The sequence below is a fragment of the Nomascus leucogenys genome, chromosome 22a (genome assembly GCF_006542625.1).
Source record: "Nomascus leucogenys isolate Asia chromosome 22a, Asia_NLE_v1, whole genome shotgun sequence".
Lineage (NCBI taxonomy): Eukaryota > Metazoa > Chordata > Mammalia > Primates > Hylobatidae > Nomascus > Nomascus leucogenys.
The window spans coordinates 56,663,822-56,688,442 of NC_044402.1; the positions used below are offsets into that span (position 1 = coordinate 56,663,822).

A 24,621-nucleotide genomic window follows, 5' to 3' on the forward strand; every position below is an offset into this window, starting at 1 on the left:
AGCCGAGATCATGCCACTGCACGCTAGCCTGGGTGGGAGAGCAAGACTCCATCTCAAAAAATATATATATATGATTATGGATCAAGTACTGGGGCAAAGGTAAACTGCCGTTGGATTACTACAGAGTCTACAAAATGACACCACAAAAGGCTTAACATCACCTGTGGCAAGTGCAGGTCATCAAGATTCTCAGTAACTCAGAATCCCACTGTCTGAAATCCATGGAGCCAGAGGGAGGATACACTAGATAAGCAGATGCACTCTCATGCAGACAAAATCAAAACACCCTGGGTTCTCTCAGGGGTCTGTTTCTCAAGACAGAAGGGTTGGATTCATGGTATAATTTTAGATCTAAAAATAATACTAAACATGTTTTCACAAGAGAGACTGTCAGTGTCTGATGGTTCTAAGCTTGGATGTGCTAATGGATATCCTTATGATGGGAAAAATTTAGGCAAAAAATGAGTCATCTCCATTGCCTTTAGATCCAGGAAGAATGTGCTTTTTTTTTTTTTTCAACGACTCTGTATAAGAACAAGTGGCACAAGTTCAAGTGGTAGTAAATCATCCAAATGCTTCTTTGACTCCCAACCCCCATGTTTTCCTGCCTCCTGCCTAATTTAGAGAAAAGGGAAGAGGGGGTGAGAGAACCACATATGAGAAGGGTCCATAGCTGCCTGTCTTGGCAATACTGCAGGCAAAACAAATCATCACAAAAGCAAAAAGTGCCTGCAAGTCCTATTCTGAACATGTATCAATCAAGTAAACATGCTCACAAACCTCTATGATATTGTAAGACCCATTAATTTACGTGATGACTAACTGCAGCCTGATTTAATTGTTTCCGTTGTTGGATTAACTTCACTGAAAATGCCAAAACATTGAATAAAAAAGCAAGCATTTCCCTATCCTTTAGGTGACTTCACTGTGTTCCAAACTGGTATGCTACTTACCTTGGTCCAAGATATAAAATACATTGTTCTTCCCGCTGCATTTTCTCCAGAGCTTTGTCAATTCCAATTGGAATGTCGTGGTCTTCTCCTTCGCCCACAGTGAACGCCACATCTCTGCAGTCAAACATCCTTCCACCACAGTGGCCTTCCAGGTGGACTGAGGGCAAGGAGACAGGAGAGTCAACAGAGCTCCTTCTTAGGACTGGCTAATTCAGTGATGTGATAAATGAGTGGTCGACAATGTAGCAAATACCATTTCCCCTTTCTCATTTCATCAAGAGACACACACAGTATGTCTTGGTGAAGCTGAGTCTACCCAGTCTGAAAGTTTAGGAGCAACCATATTTCTTTCTGTTTTAAGTTAAACTTGTAATTACTGATGTTTGTATCAATAAGACAGTTTAGTAGGTAACAAACCAGAAACACAGGTTTATTCTAAGCCTACTATGTGACAGAAGATTCCTCACCTATAATACAAAGTCAAGAAATGCTGGATTATTTAATAAAGTTATCAAATGCCACAAATTTAATATCAAATATATAAACATTTGTAACTGCATCTTGGCTTCAGATGCTTGGGCCAAAAACCCAACTAAATGGCTATTTCTCCAATGATATACAAAGGTTAAATGAATACAGATGCTCCTTCTTCTTCAAGAGTCCTAATCTCATTCACAAATATATCTGAATAAAAACGGTAAATCCAAAGACAACAACATCAATAACTATCTTAGCTATATCCCTTACTGGAAATAATAAATGTAAAGTGTGAAAGAATCAATAGTCTACTATAACTTCACAAATCAAATTACTTAATAACCTCCCCTGAAATGTTAGGTCAATTTTGGGAGGCCTAATTCACTGTTCTACCCCAATTTACCAAGCTCATTCCCAGGGTAATTTCATATTAAAATAAGAGGCTTTTTCTCATATTTTAAGACAAAATAGAAAAAATGCATACAGATATCTATTTTTTCTTGATGAGTCAGACTCTTTTTTGAGATGGAGTCTTGCTCTGTCTCACCCAGGCTGGAGTGCAGTGGCACAATATCTGCTCACTGCAGCCTCCACCTCCTGGGTTCAAGCAATTCTCCTGTCTCAGCCTCCGAAGTAGCTGGGATTACGGGCATGTGCCACCACACCCAGCTAATTCTGTTATTTTTAGTAGAGACAGGGTTTCACCATGTTGCCCAGGCTGGTCTCGAACTCCTGACCTCAGGCGATCCACCCGCCTCAGCCTCCCAAAGTGCTGGGATTACAGGCGTGAGCCACCACGTCTGGCCTATACTCTTTATTTCTAGGAAAAACAATTCTCTGAAACTTTACAACTACTTTTAATATTAAGGGTATTCTTTCTATTTAAGTTTTTGATGTAACAAGAAAAATAGATGGCTGGTATGACAGCGTAACAGTCACCACGCAATATGATAATTTGGATTTCATTAAGAAAATCCTGACTGGGCGCGGTGCCTCACGCCTGTAATCCCACACTTTGGGAGGCCGAGGTAGGTGGATCACCTGAGGTCAGGAGTTTGAGACTAGCCTGGCCAACATGGCAAAACCCCATCTTTACTAAAAATACAAAAAATAGCCAGGTGTGGTGGCACGTGCCTATAATCCCAGCTACTTGGGCTGAGGCACAAGAATCACTTGAGCCTGGGAGGCGGAGGTTGCAGTGAACCGAGATTATGCTACTGCACTCTAGCCTTCAGCCTGGGCAACAGAGGGAGACTTCATCTCAAAAAAAAAAAAAAAAAAAAAAAAAAAATCCTTTATTTCTACTTCTGTAATATAATAGCCTATATTCAAATCTAGAGATTTCCTAAAATGCTTCTTTTCTAACACTGGCTGATCTACTTTAGATCAACAACTTGTAGAGAGACTAAAAATCACTCCTTCAGTTACACTCATTCCATGCCCAATAAAACAACTATTACCCTCCAAATAAAAATTCACATCTAACTTATTCTACTTTTGAACTACATGATCTCAATGAAGCTCTAAAATTCTATGATTCTATGACCTGGTAATATCACTCTCAATATCAATATAGCCCAGAAACCAGCTTCAAATCTAATTCCTGCAGTTAATCATTTAATTGAATTACCTCTAGCAGAGGCCTGAGAAATCAGAAAAACTGAAGAATGAACAGAAATGGTGTAGACACTAGGGGCTGAAATGTCGCCTGGACATTTATGCTCTAAAGCGTTCTACCCTTTTCTTCTCTTTTTTCTTTGATTTGCTAAATCTTCTCTGTATTGTTCCAATTTTAGTATATGTGCTGCCGAAGTGAGTACTCACTACCCTTTTTAAACTCACCAGTATTAATACCATCTTGACGTGTTCCCCTTGCAGACACAGAATGGGGTCTAGGAAACTTGGACCAAACTAGAAAGGGTCTAACTCTTGAGTCAGCTCCTCCAAACAAGGGCTAGAGCTGGAGTGGCTTGGTAGAGTTGGCATATGGCATTTTAGTTTATGTCCCACACTCATAAATGCTGATAATTCCTTCTGTTACACTTACTTTTAGAATGCTCTAGATAAAATTAACTGGTAGCAAATTGAAAGTTCATTCTGAATTGGAAAACATTTAAAAAATAAATTCAACTTTAAAATTTTTCAAATACAGTCATGCTTCACTTAAGGATGGGGATACATTCTGAGAGATGTGTCATCAGGTATTCTCATCACTGTGGGAACATCTTAGAATGTTCTTACACAAATTAAGATGGAACAGCCTACTATAACCTCGGCTAAGTGGTATAGCATATTGCTCCTAGGCTATAAATCTGCATAGGATGTTATTGTACTGAATATTGTAGGCAATTGTAACACAATGGTAAGTACTTGTGTATCTAAACATTGAGAAGGTAAAGATATGGAATTATAATCTCACGGGACCACTGTCCTATGTGCAACCTGCTGTTAAAATGTTATGCAGCATATGACTGTACATGCATACTAGAGAGGCTCTACAGGGAGTCTGAGGCTTAAGATATTTTTACTGAATTCGCTGAGGGTGGTGACGCACACCTGTAAGTCCCAGCTACTCGAGAGGCTGAGGTGGGAGGACTGCTTGAACCTAGGAGTTCGAGGCTGCAGTGAGTTGTTATTGCGGCACTGTAATCTAGCCTGGGTGACAGAGTGAGACCATCTCAAAAAAAAAAAAAAAAAAAAAAAAAAAAAGATATTTTTACTGGAGTAAAAATTGATGTTTCTAAGGAGGTTAAGAGTTCTAAAAAGTTTGCATTTCTAAATATTTAAAACTCTGCCCAAGAAATTTAGACTAATAACACTTTTCATAAAAAAAAAAAAGATTTGCTGAGCAAAGTAAATTTCTCATGTATTGTGGAACGTCTCAAGTATACAGATTTATTGTCCTAGTAGCTCACAACTTAGTTAACAGATTTTTTTTGTCTGAAGTTTATTGTTGGAAGTATCATCTTCCTCTCTTAAGGAGAGTACATTTAGTGGGGGAGGAAATTATCAGTACATTTGTTGTGGCTTTTGGTTGATCAAGTTTGAATGTTTTCAAAACAGGAAATCCAGAGACTCTGCAAGGATTCCTGCCTGTGCGTTAGTTTCCTAGGCTGTTTTTCAGCTTGATGTATGTACTTGATATTAAAATTATATAAGTAATTTCTAAAGTTCTCTTTAGATGTGATAACCCATCATTAGTGAGGGAAAAAGATTGGCTACTAATAAACATGTTGGGAAAGATAAATGAAGTAACCATGCCAAAAAAAAGTCAAACTGTAACAAAGGCATAATTAAGAAAGCAAAACATTCATTGTAGCTAGTCTTTCTCAGAGAGACAATAAATGACAGAACTAGTGTCTGATGCTGTAATAGGACAGTAAACATTTGTGATAGCTCTTATAAATATTTTCTACTTTACATGTGGACCAATCTTTTTTTTTCCTGGTAAATCTAACCCTTCAAAATTGGACCCTGCAGTACTATAAAATCTTAAACGGATACACATCCAGACACATACACCCCAGTTTATATAAAAAACCAAAACCATCACCTTGTAATACTGACAATATTCAGAATGTCAGAGTAAAAGGAGGGATCACAGCCTCATGGTGACTACAGCCCATTGATTCTCTACATCTACAAGTAGCAAAGGGCATTGCTGGGTTAACTGGTTTCTAAACTTGGAACACTGATGTGACAAGTTCTACAAGACTGCTGACAAGAACTCACACACCACTTGGAGCCACGGAAAGACTGCTGATTGCCACAGTAGGGGCCCCGACTGCAGTAACAGACGCAGATGTGCCTAGCTCCTATAGCTCCACTTATTCTTTTTAATGTTATCTTAAAAATTGCTACTAAAACCAAAACAAAACAAAACAAAAACCATGGCAGCTCTGGCTGTGGAAGACCTGTGGTTGCTTTTTGACCTGGCATCTTTTAGTGCAAATACTAACTTAATAAATATTTAATAATAACCATCATGACTCACTGGGAGTGCAGCCTGTAGGGCTCAGGAGGTCTGTTGCTAATCCCAACCAGCATGATTTACGGGAAGTAAATCATCTATGACGTGCCCAAAGAGAATAAAAGTACATACAGGATGCTTCTACTTAGGGCTTTTTTGGTAGAGAAAGAAATAAACAAGTTAAAAAGAGACAACATTTTTTTCTTGACTTAAAGACTATGTAACTTAAAGGGGGAGGGAAGGCCTCCAAATCCCCACAAAGTCAAACCAAACCAAATTACCCAAGCTTAGCTGCGCAATCGGAGTGTAACCACATCAAGCGAGCTGCAAAACATCACTTAAACTGGAGCTCTGACTTATTGTTCTCTTACTGCCCTAGAGCAATTTTGTTTTGAAGAGCACAGAACACCCTGTTCTGAATGTGGCTGGCACATGAACTCGATGTGCTGACAGCAATTTGTACTCCGATTAAAATAGGGGGGAAAAAAGGAAAGAGAGTGCACAGCAGTAACAAAAATGAAATGCAAGAACCCCTAAACCATGCAATTTGTATTTCAGGAAGCAAAACTGAGAAAGAGGCTCCATAACTTAAAACACAAAAAAACAAAAAGCTGTAAATGCTCCAGCCTAAAGACATTAGCTCTGGTAAGTGTCTATTTTTCCCTTTTCTAATTATAGTAGTTGGTGTCTGATAGCTTTGCACTCATTCTCAAAACAATTACTGGGTCATGGGGATCTGAATGGGAATGTTGTAATGGCATTACTACTAGACAAGACTGGTTATCTGGCCAGAGAAAACCAGGTTGTGACAAGTTACTCCCACTGCGCAAGAGTTTTCTCTGTTGCCTAAGTCATGCCAAGTGAGCTTCTCTCTGCCTGTGTCTCCTGCCTAATAGAGCACGGTATCCAAGAGAGTAGGATCTTAATAACCCCCTGAAAAAGCAAGCAGAGATGGCTTTCTAAAAGCAGGAGAACAAGAGAAACACTTCCATCACGCATGGTGGTCAGATTTCCCCTCAACTGTCCCCCTTCCTCCTCTGCACTGTTTTGTACTACTTAGGATGAACACACACCACTGTAAGATTGCTTACAGAACTGACAGACAGATGCTAACAGGCATGGAACCTGGCTCCTGGAACTGAATAACATTTATGCAAATGATTTCTTTTGGTTGATCAAGTTTGAATGTTTTCAAAACAGGAAATCTAAACAAGAAGTATACACCCAGCAACAAATTCTCCATGAACACCAACCCTTACCAGTCTTCCCTTCACACCACTATAGCACTTGAGTTAGACCTGGATTCCAGTCCCATTCTGCCACTTCAATTATGACTTTGGGCAAGGTAATTAAAGTGATCTGAAGCTCAGTTTCTTCACTGATAGAATGTGAATAATACACTAGCTAAATGATAATTGTTGAGAGGATTAAATTAGATACTGAATTAGAGCTTTTAATCTAGCACCTGATATTCATTCATTCATTCGTTCATTCATTCATTCGTCAGGGTGTCTATCATGTGAAAACGCTGTTGTTAAGTGTGGATATACAGAGATGAACTAAATGAATGTTAGCTATAATTATTTTCCTGCGCCTAGTGGTAAATTATACCAGATTAAACATGTTTTAGAGCTCTGTAAGAAAACATTTAATGGTTCAACACAGAAAGCTGTCAAAGTATGAATAAAATTCTTAGTAGGCAAAGGCAATATCTTGTACTTCGTTTGTGCCTCACAGTACCCAGCACAGAGTTCAGGGCCAGCAAGTAAATATTTATTTAATGACTAATCTTAAAATAGGGCATTAAGGACAGCGTGGTAATTTTCACTAATTTATACAAATTTTCCTTTTTGAATCTATTAGTATTCCTGTTTTAATAAATTCTAGGAAACTATACAAATTTTATATTGATATGGAAACTTTGTTTTTTAATACTATTCTAAAATAAATGGCCAATTTGCTGGATTTTTTTTTTTTTTGTAACAACAACAGCAGCAGCAGCAGCAGCAGCAGCAGCAGCAACAAAAGACTGTTTTCTTTCTTTTTTTGAGACAGAGTCTCGTTCTGTTGCCCAGGCTGGAGTGTAGTGGCATGATCTTGCCTCACTGCAACCTTCACTTACTGCAACTTCTGCCTCCCGAGTTCAAGGAATTCTCGTGCCTCAGACTCCTGAGTAGCTGGGACACCATGCCCAGCTAATTTTTGTGTTTTTAGTAGAGATAGGGTTTCCCCATGTTGGCCAGGCTGGTCTTGAACTCCCGAGCTCAAGTGATCCTCCCGCCTCGGCCTCCCAGAGTGCTGGGATTACAGGTGTGAGCCACCGTGCCTGGCCTCTTTATCTTTTTTGTTTTGAGTTGGGGGTCTCACTCTGTTGCCCAGCCTGGAGTGCAGTGGTGTGATCATGGCTCACTGCAGCCTCACACTCCTGGACTCAAGCTATTCTCCTTCCTCAGCCTCCCTAGTAGCTGGGACTACAGGCACACACCACCACGCCCGGCTATTTTGTTGTTGTTAAGAATGGGGTCTCACCATGTTGCCAGGCTGGTCTTGTACTCCTGGCCTCAAGCAATCCTCCCACCTTGGCTTCCCAAAGTGTTGGGATTACAAGCGTGAGCCACCATGGCTGGCCAGAAAGACTTATTTTCTGCTATGATTTTATTCTACCTGAAGACTTGAAGATACCTTTTTGGAAGAAAGAAATATATAAATCCAAAATATTTGAAAGAATAAACACTGGCCACTTTAGACCAAGTACCATATTACATTATATTGTGAAGACATATAATAAAGTGGTTTCAAGAATTTGCTCTCTATTCCTAGACTTACATCCCAGGACATTCGTAAATATTTCAAAAGCATATGAAAAACAAAAATGTAAAGTCTCACAGCTCCAACAGATCTCAATATGGGCAGATGTAATCTTTCCTCTATTTTCAATTTTTGGTACCTTTTTGATTTTAGTGTTTCATTTATAAAGAACACATAGCTAGATACTGTTGTTGTTCTCACTTTATGAGACCTTTTGCCTTTAATAGGTGACTTTATCCCATTCATATTTTTTGTAATCACTGATATGAGTGGTTTTATTCTTTCTTAGGTTTTCTACACAGTGTTTCCTTTTTTTTTTTTTTTTTGAGACCAAGTATCACTCTGTCACCCAGGCTGGAGTGCAGTGGCGTGATCTCGGCTTACTACAACCTCCGCCTCCCGGGTTCACGCCATTCTCCTGCCTCAGCCTCCCGAGTAGCTGGGACTACAGGCGCTCGCCACCACGCCCAGCTAATCTTTTGTATTTTTAGTAGGGATGGGGTTTCACCGTGTTAGCCAGGATGGTCTCGATCTCCTGACCTCATGATCCACCTGCCTCAGCCTCCCAAAGTGCTGGGATTACAGGTGTGAGCTACCGCGCCTGGCCCATGTTTTCTTATTTTTTAAAACAATTTTTGCTCAATTGATGAAGTTTTCCTTGTTCCTCTATTTCCCCACTCCACATGGGGTGGTTTGGAAATTCTACACGCTATTCTTACTAGTACTTTCCATTAAAGTCTGAACAAATCATTTAAAGATATACATATATCTTTAACAATGTTCAGAATCAATCAGCATAAAGCATTCAATAAAATCCAACATCCCTTCATTATAAAAAACCCTCAATAAACTAAGCATCAAAGGAACATACTTCAAAATAGTAAGAGCCACCTATGACAGTATCTTTTTTTTTTTTTGATACAAGGTCTTATTCCATTGCCCAGGCTGGAGTGCAGTGGTGCAACCATAACTCACTGAAGCCTCTATCAACCAGGCTCAAGTGATCCTCCTGCAACAGCCTCCCAAATAAGCTGGGACTACAGGTGCATGCCATTATGTGTAGCTAATTTTTTTAATTTTTAGTAGAGACAAGGTTTCACTATGCTGTCCAGGCTGGTCTTGAACTACCAGGCTCATGCAATCCTTCTGCCTTGGCCTTCCAAAGTCTTGGGATTACAGGTGTGAACCACTGCACCCAGCCATCAATATCATACTGAACGGACAAAAGGTGGAAGCAGTCCACCTAAGAACTGGAACAAAAAAAGGGTGTCCACTCTTACAACTCCTATTCAGCGTGGTACTGAGCCACAGCAATCAGTATGTGGCAAGTCCTAGAGAGAAAGAAATAAAAGGCATCCAATAGGAAACTAGACCTCTACCTCTCACCACATACAAAACAAACTCAAGATGGATTAAAGGCTTAAATGTAAGGCCTCAAACTATATAAATCCTAGAAGAAAACCTAGAAAATACTCTTCTGGACATTGCCTAGGCAAATAATTTATGATTAAGTCCCCAAAATCAAATGCAACAAAAAGAAAAACTAACAGTTGGGACCTAATTAAAGAGCTTCAGCACAGCAAAATAAGCTATCAATGAAGCAGACAGACAAACTACAGAATGGGAGAAAACATTTGCAAATCATGCATCTGACAAAGGACTAATATCCAGAAAAGAACTTAAACAAATCAACAAGAAAAAAACAAATAGCCCCATTAAATAGTAGGCAAAGGACACGAAGAAGCAGCCAACGAACATGAAAAAATGCTCAACATCACTAATCATCAGAGAAATGCAAATCAAAACCACAATGAGATACCATCTCACAACTGAGTCAGAATGACTATTAATAAAAAGTCAAGGCCGGGCACGGTGGCTCACGCCTTTAATCCCAGCACTTTGGGAGGCCGAGGCAGGCAGATGACGAGGTCAGGAGATCGAGACCATCCTGGCTAACATGGTGAAACCCCGTCACTACTAAAAATATAAAAAAAAAATTAGCCGGGCGTGGTGGCGGGCGCCTGTAGTCCCAGCTACTCTGGAGGCTGAGGCAGGAGAATGGCGTGAACCTGGGAGGCAGAGGTTGCAGTGAGCCGAGATTGCACCACTGCTCTCTAACCTGGGCGACAGAGTGAGACTCCATCTCAAAAAAAAAAAAAAAAAAAAAAAAAAAAAATCAAAAAAGAACAGATGTTGGCAAGGTTGTGGAGAAAAGGGAATGCTTAAACCCTGTTGATGAGAATGGAAATTAGTTCAGCTCCTGTGGAAAGCAGTTTGGAAATTTCTCAAAGAACTAAAAATCAAACTACCATTTGACCCAGCAATCCCATGACTGGGTATACAACCAAAGGAAAATAAATCGTTCTATCAGAAAGACAGCTGGCATTTGAACTGACATGTTTACTGCAGCATTGTTTGTGTGTCTGTTTGTTTGTTTTCTGAGACAGAGTCTCACTCTGTTGCCCAGGCTGGAGTGCAGTGGCAGGATCTCAGCTGACTACAACCTCCACCTCCCAGGTTCAAGCAATTCTCCTGCCTCAGCCTCCCAAGTAGCTGGGACTACAGGTGCCCGCCACCACACCTGGCTAATTTTTGTATTTTTAGTAGAGGCAGGGTTTCACTGTGTTGGCCAGGCTGGTCTTGAACTCCTGACCTCAAATGATCCACCCACCTCGGCCTCCCAAAGTGCTAGGATTACAGGCATGAGCTACTGCGCCCAGCCTGTTTTGTTTTGAGACAGGGTCTCGCTTTGTTGCCCAGGTTAGACTGCAGTGGTATAAATGTGACTCAAATGATCCTCCCACTACAGCCTCCTGAGTAGCTGGCACTACAGGCATGCACCACCATGCTTGGCTTTTTTTTTTTTTTTTCTGTAGAAATGGGGTCTTACTATGTTGCCCAGTTTGGTCTCAAACTCCTGGGCTCAAGTGACAGTCCCACCTTGGCCTCCCAAAGTGCTGGGATTACAGGCATGAGCCACCATGGCCAGCACAACACTTAATTTAAGTCTTAAGCACAGTTATATTCTTAATAGCAAAGACACGGAGTCAACCTAGGTGTCCATCAACGGAGGACTGGATAAAGAAAATGTGGGTTTCCTTCTGCCACGGCCACCATTGGAGAGCAGCAGCCATGGCTCTGTGCTACCCTATAGCCGTGGGCCTCAATAAGGGCCACAAGGTGACCAAGAACGTGAAGACACCCAGGCACAGCCACCCCTGCAGGCACCTGACCAAATACACCAAGCTCGTGCAGGACATGATCTGAGAGCTGTGTGGCTTCACCCCATACGAGTGGTGCACCATGGAGTTACTGAAGGTCTCCAAGGACAAATGGGCCCTCAAATTCATCAAGACAAGGGTGGGGATGCACACCCACACCAAGAGGAAGCGGGAGGAGCTGAGCAACGTCCTGGCCACCATGACAAAAGCCGCTGCCAAGAAGGACTGAGCACTCTGCCCTGCCCTCTCTCCGAAATAAAGAATAGCTTGACAGACTTGAAATAAAAAAAAAAAAAAGAAAATGTGGTACATATATACTATGAAATACTATGCAGCCATAAAAAAGAATGAAAGGATATCCCCTACAGCAACACAGATGCAGCTGGAGGCCAGCATCCTAAGTGAATTAACACAGAAACAGAAAACCAAATACTGCATGTTCTCACTTGTAAGTAGGAGCTAAACCCTGAGTACGCACAGACATAAAGATGGGGACAAGAGACACTGGGGACTCCAAAAGCGAAAAAGGATGGAGGGGTACAAGGGCTATACTCTATGTTCACTATCTGGATGATGGGTTCAATAGAAGCCCAAACCTCAGCATTACAGACAATATATCCATGTAACAAACTGGCACATGTCCCCCATGAATCTTAAAATAAAATAAAAGAATTAATCAGCATAATCTCCCCTGGAACAAGAAATTAAGGCAGCTGATTGTGGTAGTACACGAGCCTGTAATCTCAACTACTTGGGAGGCTGAAGCAGGTGGATTGGTTAAGCCCTGGAGTTCAAGACTAGCTTGAGCAATATAGCAAGACCCCATCTCTAAAAGGATAAAAAAAGTTAGCTGGGTGTGCACCTGCAGACCCAGCTACTCTGGTGGCTGAGGTGGGATGCTGGCTTGAGGGCAGGAATTTGAGGCTGCAGTGAGCCACAACTGTGCCACTGCATGCCAGCCTGGGCAACAGAGCAAGACCTCATCTCCAAAAAATGTTTTAAAAAAGAAAATAATCTTAGACAATTTTGCCTTCCCCTCTTCATTTCCTACCCTCACCACCTTTTGTTAAAATAATCCAGAATCCAGACTGTTATTATTGTTTTATTATTATTATTATTATTATTATGAGACAGAGTCTCCCTCTGTCACCCAGGCAGTGGTACAATCTTGGCTCCCTGCCACCTCTGTCTCCTGGGTTCAAGTGATTCTCCTGCCTCAGCCTCTTGAGTAGCTGGGATTACAGGCATGTGCCATCATGCCTGACTAAATTTTGTATTTTTACTAGAGATGGGGTTTTGCCATGTTGGCCAGGCTGGTCTTGAACTCCTGGCCTCAAGTGATGCACCCACTCCACCCTCCCAAAGTGTTGGGATTACAGGTGTGGGCCACTGTGCCCAGCCCAGACTGTTTCATTATTAATATTACTTTTAACATTACAGCTCTACTGCTTCAGAGATCTTTCAGGATAAATGTATCCAATATGAAAATTATTTTTTTTCTCGCTACTGTTTCTTATGCCTTGAGTTGTTGCTTCTTATTTTTTGTTTGTTTTGGTACATCCCACAGTATTTTTTTCAAAAAGAATATGAGTCTGCAAATTCCAAAAAGTTAATTTTGTTCTCGTACATAAATGACAGTTTGGCTGAGTACAGAATTCTAGGTTCAAAATACACATAGCTATAGATAATAATCAAAAGCATTGTCTTTAGTGTAATGAGTAAGATTCATATTCCTTTGTATATAGCTTGTTCTTCCCTGGCAGAGTTCAGAATTTTCTTGTAAGCTACAGAATTCAGAAATTTCACCAGGATATTCCTGGGTGAAAAACCACTCCTTCCTCCTGGGTACCACTATCAACTGGCCCTTTCAATCTTAAAACTCTTTTTCTTTTATTGCCGGTAGGAAATTTTCTATTAGATGTTTGATTGGATGCATATTACCTCTCCTGGATTTATTATCCATATCTTCTAATTTCTTTTTCACTTTTCATCCCTCTTTTTTCTTGTGTTCTGAGAAATCCTTGGCTATCTTTCAGATTACCAGATTTCAGGGACAGTCCATTTTGCTCTTCAACCCTTCCTCTGAGTTTCAGTTTTGATTAATCATGCTCTAATTTCCAGAAAATTTCTTGACCTCCCTTTCCTTTTTCAGGGAAGTTGGCTTTTTGACTTATGAATTTGATGTCCTGTTAACAATTTCTGAAGACAATAATTAGTATTTTTAAAGTTCTACTTCTTCTGTTAGGCCACTTTAGTGCTGCTTTTTTCATGATATTTGCTGATGATTCTTTGTTGTCTGGCCGTATTATAAAGGAAGGATTCAGGATGATCAAATGACTATAGTTAGCTGTCACCGTTTTTCTAAGCAATTGGATACGTTTCCATGGCAGGCCTTTCTGCAAAAGGATGGGCTGATTGCGGGGATCTAAGGGTGAAGATTTCACAAATATTTATTAAGCATTTACTATGAGCTGGGCATGATGGGCACAGGCAAGTTGACTTCAGGAGCAGAACACTTTAGCATTATATACTGTGAAAAGCTGTCTTTACACTTTTTTCCCCTTTAAATTTGTTTTAAAAGTTCAAAAAAGGCCGGGTGTGGTGGCTCATGCCTGTAATCCCAGCGCTTTGGGAGGCTGAGGCAGGTGGATCACGAGGTCAGGAGATTGAGACCATCTTGGCTAACACGGTGAAACCCCGTCTCTACTAAAAATACAAAAAAATTAGCTGGGCGTGGTGGCAGGTGCCTGTAGTCCCAGCTACTCGGGAGATTGAGGCAGGAGAATGGCGTGAACCCGGGAGGCGGAGCTTGCAGTCAGCCAAGATCACGCCATTCTACTCCAGCCTGGACGACAGAGCGAGACTCCGTCTCAAAAAAAAAAAAAAAAAAAAAAGTTTCAAAAAATACATTCATTTTCCCCAGTCCAAGTCCTAACACTTGGAGTCTTTTGAGGAACATTTTATTTTATTATTTATTTTTAAATTTATTTTATTACTTTTCTATTTTACTTCAGAACCCGGCCTTACTGGTTTTAGCTTGGGAGAAAAAGTCACAGCCAGACCCTAGTGTAGTAGTTTTCAGTCCTTGCCTGCAAACTAGAATAATCTGGGAGTTTAAAAAAAAATACTGGTGCCTGGAGTTCCATCTTCTGAGATGTGAGATTCTTATTTAACTGGTTTGGGTGTCAGAATATTTAAAAGCTCCCTAGGTAATTCTAAATTCAGGAAAAGTTGAGAACTACTGCACTGGAGGTTTACTGGCCCCGCTGTTCCATCTTGTTTTATAACAGCCCTGACGATTGCTGCATAGCCTGCTTGGGCTCCCTCACACCAGCTGACTATGAACTTGGAGTTCCGCCTAAGCCTGTTGAGAAGAACAGTATGTACCTCTGCATAAGTCCTCTTTACACCTGTCTTGGGTTGGATTTGCTGAGACTAGTTTCCATTGGTTCAACTTCATCAACTTTACATATTCCAGAAATTCTCCATAATTTCTGATCCACTCTTACATTCCTCCCCTTTCCAGCACTATTATTGATTTCTTCTTCTTCTTTTGAAAACTTTGTTCCCTCCATCTATCATTTCAGTGAGATTTGGAGAGGGAAAGGAGGTACACCAACAACTGGAACCTGTAGAACACTGTTGAAAATTTCACATTTAAAAATACTGCTGACTGTCTGCATTCTTTGCATTCAAATGTGGCTGAAAGTACTGAGAGGCAAGAGAACCACATACAGCCAGCATTTTGATGGGCCTCTTCCAACCACTAAAGTTGACAAATCAGACGATGTGAGAGACTGGGGGATGGGGGAAGAGTAACTGGTAGCTATGTAGAACCTTATGCAAGTCAGATTTGATTTTCTAAGAAAGCAAAGCTGAAAAGTAGGAATGTAGCCATGACTTGCAATTAAACTTAAGGACTGAAGTATCAGTCATCATAATCATATCAATTAGAGTACCTTAGAACACAGTAACTTTTTAAATGAAAGGAAAACTTTGAATAAAAATTACGAGACGGTCATCTTAACTGACACTAGAAAAAGCATAGGGGGACAGATTCTAAAAACTGATTTGTAACCATTAGGATCCTCATATAAAGAGTAAAAATCAAAATTTCTTTGAGAAAGAATAAATCCCATCAAACTAATCTAGGTTTTCTCTTCCACACAGAGACAAATTATGAAAAGGAAGTAAAAGTTTACAATTCAGTAAAAACCGTTTTGAGTCCATAATGTTATTCTTCCCCCAGAACCTAGAGAAATGTGATTTAGATAAGATTACTATTAAGATATATGATTAATTTGAAGACTGTTATTAGAGGCAATTTTAGGTCTCTAATAACCATGGTAAAGCCAAGAGGATTTGCTGATGGATGACATGTAGGAGATAAGAAAAAGAGGAGTCAGCCAGGCACAGTGGCTCACGCCTGTAATCCCAGCACTTAGGGAGGCCAAGGTAGGTGGATCACCTGAGATCAGGAGTTCAAGACCAGTCTGGCTAACATGATGAAACCTCGTCTTTGCTAAAAATACAAAAATCAGCTGGGCATGGTGGCACATGCCTGTAGTCCTAGCTACTCGGGAGGATGAGGTGAGAGAATCACTTGAACCCGGGAGGCAGCAGTTGCAGTGAGCTAAGACATGCCATTGCACTCCAGCCTGGCCCACTGCACTCCAGCCTGGGCAACAGAAAAAAAGAGGAGTCAAGGATCTTTTTCCTTAGATCAATTAAAAGGAAGCAAAACAAATTAGTGAAACACAATATAAAGGGTAGAAGAAATTAAGTGTCCACTAAATGTCTGACACTCTTCTTCATAACTGTATTAGTCCATTCTCATGCTGCCATGAAGAACTGCCCGAGACTGGGTAATTTACAAAGAAAAGAGGTTTAATTGACTCACAGTTTCACATGGCTGGGGAAGCCTCAGGAAACTTACAATCATGGCAGAAGGGGAAGCAAACATGCCCTTCTTCACATGGCTGCAGGAGAGAGAAAAGCCAGCAGGGTTTCCCTGCCAGACACTTATAAAACCATCAGATCTCGTGAGAACTCACTCTATCATGAGAACAGCATGGGAGAAACTGCCCCTCGATTCAGTTACCTCCCACTGGGTCTTTCCCATGACATGTGGGGATTATAGAAACTACAATTCAAGATGAGATTTGGGTAGGCACACAGCCAAACTGTATCACTGTTACACAACCTGTGGGAGTGAAAATTATTCCCATTTGACAGATTAAAAAAACTGAATGCTCCATGTAGTTAAGTAACTTGTCTAAAGTCATAAAAGTATCAGGTAGCAATTCCAAGATTCAAAACTCAAGTCCATCACTTTCAAAGCCTATCTGTCCCCTCCTCCACATCACTTCATTGTCTCTTTACACAGAAATGACAGAAATTTAGTAAATCACGTATCTATAACAACACATTGTAATGGGTGATCAGTGTCTATTGTTCTTGTTCATTCTACAGCCAGCTTTAGTTCCAGGTTTTACTTATTTTATTTTATTTATTTATTTTTTTGAGACGGAGTTTCCCTCTGTCAGCCAGGCTGGAGTGCAGTGGCGCGATCTCTGCTCACTGCAACCTCCGCCTCCTAGGATCAAGCAATTCTCCTGCCTCAGCCTCCCAAGTAGCTGGGATTACAGGTGCCCACCACCACTCCCAGCTAATTGTTTGTATTTTTAGTAGAGATGGGGTTTTGCCACATTGGCCAGACTGGTCTCAAATTCCTGACCTCAGGTGATCTCCCCACCTCAGCCTCCCAAAGTGCTGGGATTACAGGCGTGAGCCACCGCACCTGGCCTAGTTCCAGGTTTTATATCTGGTTTCACATCTAAGTATATTTGGTGATGCTATAAAGAAAAGGCAAACCAGTAAAGATTGAGAAGATTTCAAAAAGAATAAGATGATCTTGGTTTTGAACAGGACCACCTTTAGGGTAATCTTTGTTCTCCTCCCCCAGATAGCTAACTTGTTTAAAGGAGGAAAAACCAGGACATTTTAACCTTGACAAATGAAAGTATGACACAATAAATTTCTATAAAATAGATTTGTTCCAGAAAACCAAGAAGGTCTTTTGAGTGAAAAAGTAAAATCAACCATTTACTCCAAAATTTCCCAGGAAAGTACATTCTAACAAGATGAAAGACAAAAGATTAGTCATTGCCCTTTCTTTTGTTCTCTCTTTTTTTTTAAACTGAGACAGAGCCTTGTTCTGTTGCCCAGGCTGTAGTACAGTGGCATGATCACAACTCTTTGTAGCCTTGAACTCCTGGGCTCAAGAGATCCTCCTGCCTCAGTCTTCTGGGTAGCTGGGACTAGAGGCATGTGCCATCACATGCGGCTAAACGTTAAATTTTTTGTAGCGACAAGGTCTCTATGTTGCTCAGAATGGTCTCAAATTCTTGAAGTCAAGCCATCCTCCTGCCTCAGCCTCCCAAAGTGCTAGGATTACAGGTGTGAGCCACCACGCCTGGCTCCCTTTGTTAACAGAAACAGAAAAAATAAAATGACATAAAACGTAATAAAATGCAGGAAGAAAAACCAGGATCTAATGATATAACTAATGAGACTGGAATAGGGTGGAAATAATGGGGAAATGGGAACAGGTTAATAAGGATGAGGGGAAAATGACACTTTTGAGTATATCGTTTTTTATATAGTTTAAAATCATGGTAATGTTTCACACATCCAAAATAAAACAAATAATTAAAATTAACCAGAGCATGGCGGGAACCCAAAATGGAATAACGGTAACAAATGAATAATTTGTTACAATTGAGTAACACAATCACATAGAAGGGGGTGAGGAAGAAAGACATTACCTCAGTTGGAAAGCAAATGTTTTGAATACACACTATAAGACTGATGACAAAAGGTACTATATGCAAATATTTCGTAAAGTCAGTTTGTCACAGGGGTCTAGGTTAGCAATTCAAAACCACCTTACATATACACTAGGATGGGAGCAATGAGTATGCTGTGGAGAATGAGAGCACTTTCTCACTTCTGGAGAATGGAGTTTAAAATGAGCAAACGGCAAGTAAACTTGCGGTGTTGGATTGGAACTGGAACTGCAACTGCCAGTGAGTATTCATGGTTTTTAACATAAACATACAGGCTGTCCAGGCACGGTGGCTCATTCCTGTAATCCCAGCACTTTGGGAGGCTGAGACAGGCAGATTACGAGGTCAGGAGTTCGAGACCAGCCTGGCCAACATGGTGAAACCCCATCTCTACTGAAAATACAAAAATAGCTGGGCGTGGTGGCACGCACCTGTAATCCCAGCTACTCCGGAGACTGAGACAGGAGAATCACTTGAACCTGGGAGGCGGAAGTTGCAGTGAGCTGAGATTGCACCACTGCACTCCAGCCTGGGCAACAGAGTGAGACTCTTCCTCAAAAAACAAAGCAAAACAACAACAACTATATATATATACACACACACACACACACAGGCTGATGTAGAAATACATACAGATGTATATGTATGTATGTTGAGGTCCATATATTCTCTATCTCTCTGTCTGCTAAGAGGGTCTAGGAATGATGATATCCCATAGCAGGAGCAAACCTAGCACTCAGATCTTGGTTTCTAAATGCCTTTCTCCAATAAAAGGAATCAGGGCTCTTTGGAGAAATGGTTGGTTCCAGGTCTGGGGCAGGAAAATTTTAAGATGAGCCATGAATGTCTTGTGGTACCAGAAAGTAAGGAGGTGCTTAAAAAAAAAGGGATAATATTGAAAGGACACAAAAACAAACATAAAGGAGTTTCCAATGGTCAAATCTGGGACAATCTGAACAACAAAATAAATAAGAATAGTAATGAATAATAACTTACAGAATAAATATACACAGGTCCATAATGATATAAATATACAGTAGGATTCAAATTAATGTAGAGAGAATAACAGCAATAGAAAATTTACCATTAGTCAAATGCCACAGTAATAACTGTTGCAAGCAAAAATCAACAAATGTCAAAATGAGTGTGTCAAGTTGTGATATAAAACAAGATAGTACTTCACTCCTAATACTTTTTAATTACAAAGGGAAAATAGTAACTTTGCAGTAGTGAAACACGGTTTCCCACCTTAACCCAGTGTTCTAAGGTAACATCACCAGTAATGAGACATCAATATCATGTACCTCTTCATAATGATGAAAGGCACAACATCACTTCAGTGGTATTTTCAAAAAATGCATAACCTCAATCTAAAAACATCCCAGAAACCCAAATTGAGGGATATTCTACAAAATGGTCAGTTGTATTCAAAATAGTAAAGTAGGCTGGGTGCGGTGGCTCACGCCTGTAATCCCAGCACTTTGGGAGGCTGAGGCGGGTGTATCACCCAAGGTCAGGAGCTCGAGGACCAGCCTGACTAACTGGTGAAACCCTGTCTCTAATAAAAATACAAAAATTAGTCAGGCATGGTGGTGTGCACCTATAGTCCCAGCTACTTGGGAGGCTGAGACAGGAGAATTGCTTGAACCCAGGAGGTGGAGGTTGCAGTGAGCTGCGATAGCATCACTGCACTCCAGCCTGGATGACAGAGCAAGACTTCATCTCAAAAATAAATAAATAAATACATACATACATACAATGCTGGATCCTGAGTCTGATCTTAGACCAGAAAACGACAGTAGTGTAGTAACTGGTGAAATTCAAATAAGATGTGGAAAACAGTTACTGGTACTACATCAATGTTAACTTTCTGGTTTTGATAAATGTACTGTGATTAGGTAAGATGTTAACATTTAGAGGAAGCTGTGTGAAGCATATAAGGGAATGCTCTATACTAGTTTTGCAACTTTTCTGTAATTCTAAAATTATTTCAAAACAAAAAGTTAAAAAAAAAATGGACTCCCATCGCAAGTATTACCAAAAGCAAGATCTGATTTAATTTAATATGCTCTAAAGTCATCTCCACAGTGGTAATTTTGTGGTATTGTCTATAATTGGGAAAAGTTTTTCCTCTTAGTTGACAAAACGCTCCAGTTTAAAAATATGTATTATAAATTACTGAATCTAGGGAGTGCCTGTATCCACAGGAGTAAACCTCTACCTTTGTACATACATTTGAAATTTTTCGTAAGAAAAATTTAAAATACACATTATAGACAAGCTTAAGTGCTTACTAATACAGTGAAGATGATTTTCTATCATTCCTACAATTTTGTAAATATTTAGAATTCTATGATGGAGTTTTAGGGCTAGTAGGACCTTAAAAATCAAGAGGTTCAACCTTGCCTCACTGCATAGGAAGGAAGCTAACGCCCAGAGGTGAGGTCTAGTTGGAGCCAGCCTGAGGCCAGGGCTGAGGCTGGAACCCTATCTCCCAACTCCTAGTCTGGAGCTATTTCCCTGATATTCTACATTTAAAGCTCTTCATGTATTCAAAAACTTATCCCAAATGGCAATTTGGGATAAATAATATTTGTAACTGCTTCCCAAAACAACAGAATTTAAACTGATTTGCCAGACTCGTAGAAATGAAATATGGGTTGAAAATAGTATATACTTTAAAAATAAGAAACTCAGCTATTCTTGTTTTCTGTTTAAATGAACTATTTACTGTTTTTTTTATTTATTTATTTTAAAGAGACAAGGTCTCACTATGGTGCCTAGGCTAGAGTGCACTGGCTATTCACTGGTATAATCATAGCACGCTATAGCCTCAAACTCCTGGCCTCTAGTGATCCTCTCATCTCAGCCTCCCAAGTAGCTGGGACTACAGGTGCACACCATTACACCTGGCTTTTGAAATCATTTTAAACAGACCTTTTATAATAATAGTTCATGTTCCCATCCTTGTTGAATGATTTTTGTTCTTAATGGAAGTATTTCTCTGTTTTCTCACAACTCTCCTTTGAAGGATTTCAGCTCACTAATGACACTTCTCAAGCATTTATCCATGCAGAAAGCCTTTACTGAACACCAAATGTGTGTCATGCACTGCAGGTAATGCTGAAAACAAAAGGATGAAGAAAGATTCTGGTCCTCAAGCACTCAAAAGTATACTGGGAGAAATGGGCAAATACTGATTACAATGTAAAGTGACAAGTAGTATACACAGTGGTATATATAATTTGATCCAGAAGGGAAGAAGAGTTAGCTATCTGAGTCCTCAGAGCTGCCCCTACTCCCACTTAGCAAATGAAGAAACGGAATAGCTTCAGGTTACTCAATAAACACCAAAGCAGGACTTGAACCTAGGTCTCCTGATATGGAATAGAATGAACATTATTATCCAATATTGATCTAAATGATGAACTATTTTTTTATCTTGATGACAGCTGATGAGATGGATTTGAGTCCTAAAGGGGATTATAATCTACTGCTCTGTTTAGTAACTCTGTAACCCTGGGCAATTTATTTAACATCTCTGAATTAACTTTTCTCATCTGGGGACAAGAAATTTTACCTCTTAAGGTTGTGAGAAATAAACGAACAAATATATCAGGCAACTAATATAGTTGTTGGCACACCAGAGAGTCCATAGACTGAGAATTTCTTGTGGATGGAATTACTTTGTATTCGTTTTTGAGTTTGTAGAGGCTGGTAGCATGCCTGGCACGTAGATGTTGAATTAATATTTACTAAATAAAATTATTAAATAAATGTTGAACCTGAAATTTTTTTTTTTTTTTTTTTGGACAGAATCATGCTCTCTGCTGTAGTGTTGATTTCCAGAACTCAAGTGATTCTTCCACCTCAGCCTCCCAAGTAGCTGGGACTACAGGGACATGCCACCACACTTGACTAATTCTCTTGATGCTTTTTAGTAGAGATGGGGCCTCACTATGTTGTCCTGGCTGGTCTCGAATTCCTAAGCTCAAGAGATCCTCCTGCCTCAGCCTCCCAAAGTGCTGGAATTATAGGCATGAGCCACTGTGCCCAGCTAAGACTATCTTTGAGATATATTCAATACTTTCTTTTTTGAGACAGTCTCGCTTTGTCACTCAGGCTGGAGTGCAGTAGCACCATCTCGGCTCACTGCAACCCCCACCTCCCGGGTTCAAGTGATTCTTGTGCCTCAGCCTCCCGAGTAGCTGGGATTACAGGCACGCACTACCACACCTGGCTAGTTTTTTGTATTTTTAGTAGAGATGGGGTTTCGCCATGCTGGCCAGGCTGGTCTCAAACTCCTGAGCTCAGGCAATCCACCCGCCTCGACCTTCCAAAGTGCTGGGATTACAGGCGTGAGTCACTGTGCTCAGCCGATATATTCATTTCTATAAACATTTTTTTTTTTAAGTCTCCATTTCATCCACATAAATGGCCCCATTTTTAAGGACTAGTTCCCTCTTACTTTAATACTTACTTTCTACTGTTGCTCCTTCGTTTGGATTTGAATATCCCTCTCCTTTCCGTTTGGTTCTCCGGATAATGCCTCCATCTTCAAATAAATCCTCTCCTTTGAAATCAAGGAGCTCAATCTAGAAAGAAAAAAGGAATTCAGCTGAGAAAAGACCAAATAAAGCCAAATTAACATATGTGAAGTCAAGGGCAACCAATTATTTCATTTTACAAAATAAAGCTGTTTTAAAATATATACATTCATCTATGCATGTTAATTATTGGAAAAGTAGCAAAAAAAAAAAAAAAAACCACTATACTTTTCCATACTTGGAAAGAATTTCATGTAATGATAATGTCTAGAACTACATCCTAAGGGACTGCAGTGCAAAGATAGGAAATACTAGGAAAACTACCTTGTGGGCAAAAAGCCAGAGCTACAAGGTGCTGGTGTAGAACTATTTTGTTTGATACCACAACTTTCCCATCCGGGGTTTATGGAGTTCCCTTCTCAAAATGTAAGAATAAATCTCATGAATGTGGCCTACGACTGATTAAAGGTGTATTTTACCTAGCTGGGGTGGTTCTTAAAAATCAAGTTTTGCCAAATATATGTAATTCAACACAGGATGAATAATGTTTTATCACCACCAACGGCTTCTAGAGAAGTGAGATCTGTGACATATAAATTTTTATAATATGTAAATACCCTGCAACTTGACATAGGTATATTTCAACATTTATCGCCAACATTTCCATCCTGTACTCTGGTCAGTGTGAATATGTCACACTCACACCATGGACCAGAATCTTTATTTCTCAGTGTAGTGTCTTTTGTTTATTTGGATATGACCTTTTTGTGCTAGAAACACGTTTCTAAGAAAGCACTGGCACACGCACCCTTGGGTTTGTGGGAAACAATTCAAGAAGCCATGCTCCAAAATAAGTAAGTTGGATCTGATTCTCTATAGCAAGCTTAGCTCCTTTTCCCACTGCCTGTTGCTTCAAAGCCATTCCTATTGTAGAGCAGATGCTGACAAGGCAACATCACACACATACTTGCCTCAAAAAAGAGAGTTGCATTCGAGGGAATTTTAGGGAGACTGCCAGCCGAGCCATATGCATATTCTGGTTTGCACAGTAAATGGCATATCTCTCCTTTCTTCATGGTAGCCACCCCAATGTCCCATGCCTTGATGACTTGGCCTAAGAGAAAGGAAAAGGTAGTTCAAAGTTATAAGCCCTATTTAAAAAGATTTAACTTTCATAAAACAAAAGTTCAAATTTCCAGTTTTTCATACTACATACTCAGCTAGAAAGCATGGGCTACAAGATGACAGAGTGCTACATACAAATAAATAATTTTTTTTTGAAGGCTATCATAAAACATTCCCTGTTGATCGGCCCAGCACTTTGGGAGTCTGAGGTGGGAGGACTGCTTGAGTCCAGGAGTTTGAGACCAGCCTGGGCAACACAGCAGGACCTCATCTCTTAAAAGAAAAACAACAACAAAAAAAAACCCCAAAGAACACAGCTGGGTATGGTGCACACCTGTAGTCCCAGCTACTCCGGAGGCTGTGGTGGGAGGACTGCTTGAGTCTGGGAGCCCAGGAGGTTGAGGCTTCAGTGAGTCATGATTATGCCACTGCACTCTAGCCTGGGTGACAGAGTGAGACCCTGTCTCAAAAAGGATTCCCTGCTGAAAGGGATGAAAGTAGTATAAATTCCTCAACTACTCAAAAATTAAGTCTTTGAAAACTGGTGGTAACATTATCCATGAAATATGGCTATGTTGCAATTGTTGCTTAATTTATCATTTCAACTATAATAAGCGCACATTTTCTAGGCAGAGATAGAACAAAAATAGTATTGAAAAATAGAGTTTGTCC

The 24,621-nt window shown here is 40.2% G+C and overlaps 1 protein-coding gene and 1 pseudogene across 1 annotated transcript in view; one reads left to right on the plus strand and one right to left on the minus strand.

Annotated features, from left to right (window-relative positions):
- The window catches only part of FKBP5 (FKBP prolyl isomerase 5), a 113,668-nt gene that overhangs the window by 22,733 nt on the left and 66,314 nt on the right, over nucleotides 1–24,621 (minus strand). Inside the window, exons 4-6 of the mRNA XM_030802745.1 lie at nucleotides 23,796–23,938; nucleotides 22,758–22,872; nucleotides 954–1,110 (exon numbers count right to left, since the gene is read on the minus strand). Coding sequence (XP_030658605.1) covers nucleotides 954–1,110; nucleotides 22,758–22,872; nucleotides 23,796–23,938 — 415 coding nt within the window. The remainder of the gene's footprint in view (nucleotides 1–953; nucleotides 1,111–22,757; nucleotides 22,873–23,795; nucleotides 23,939–24,621) is intronic.
- Nucleotides 11,341–11,658, plus strand: LOC100591606 (annotated as a pseudogene).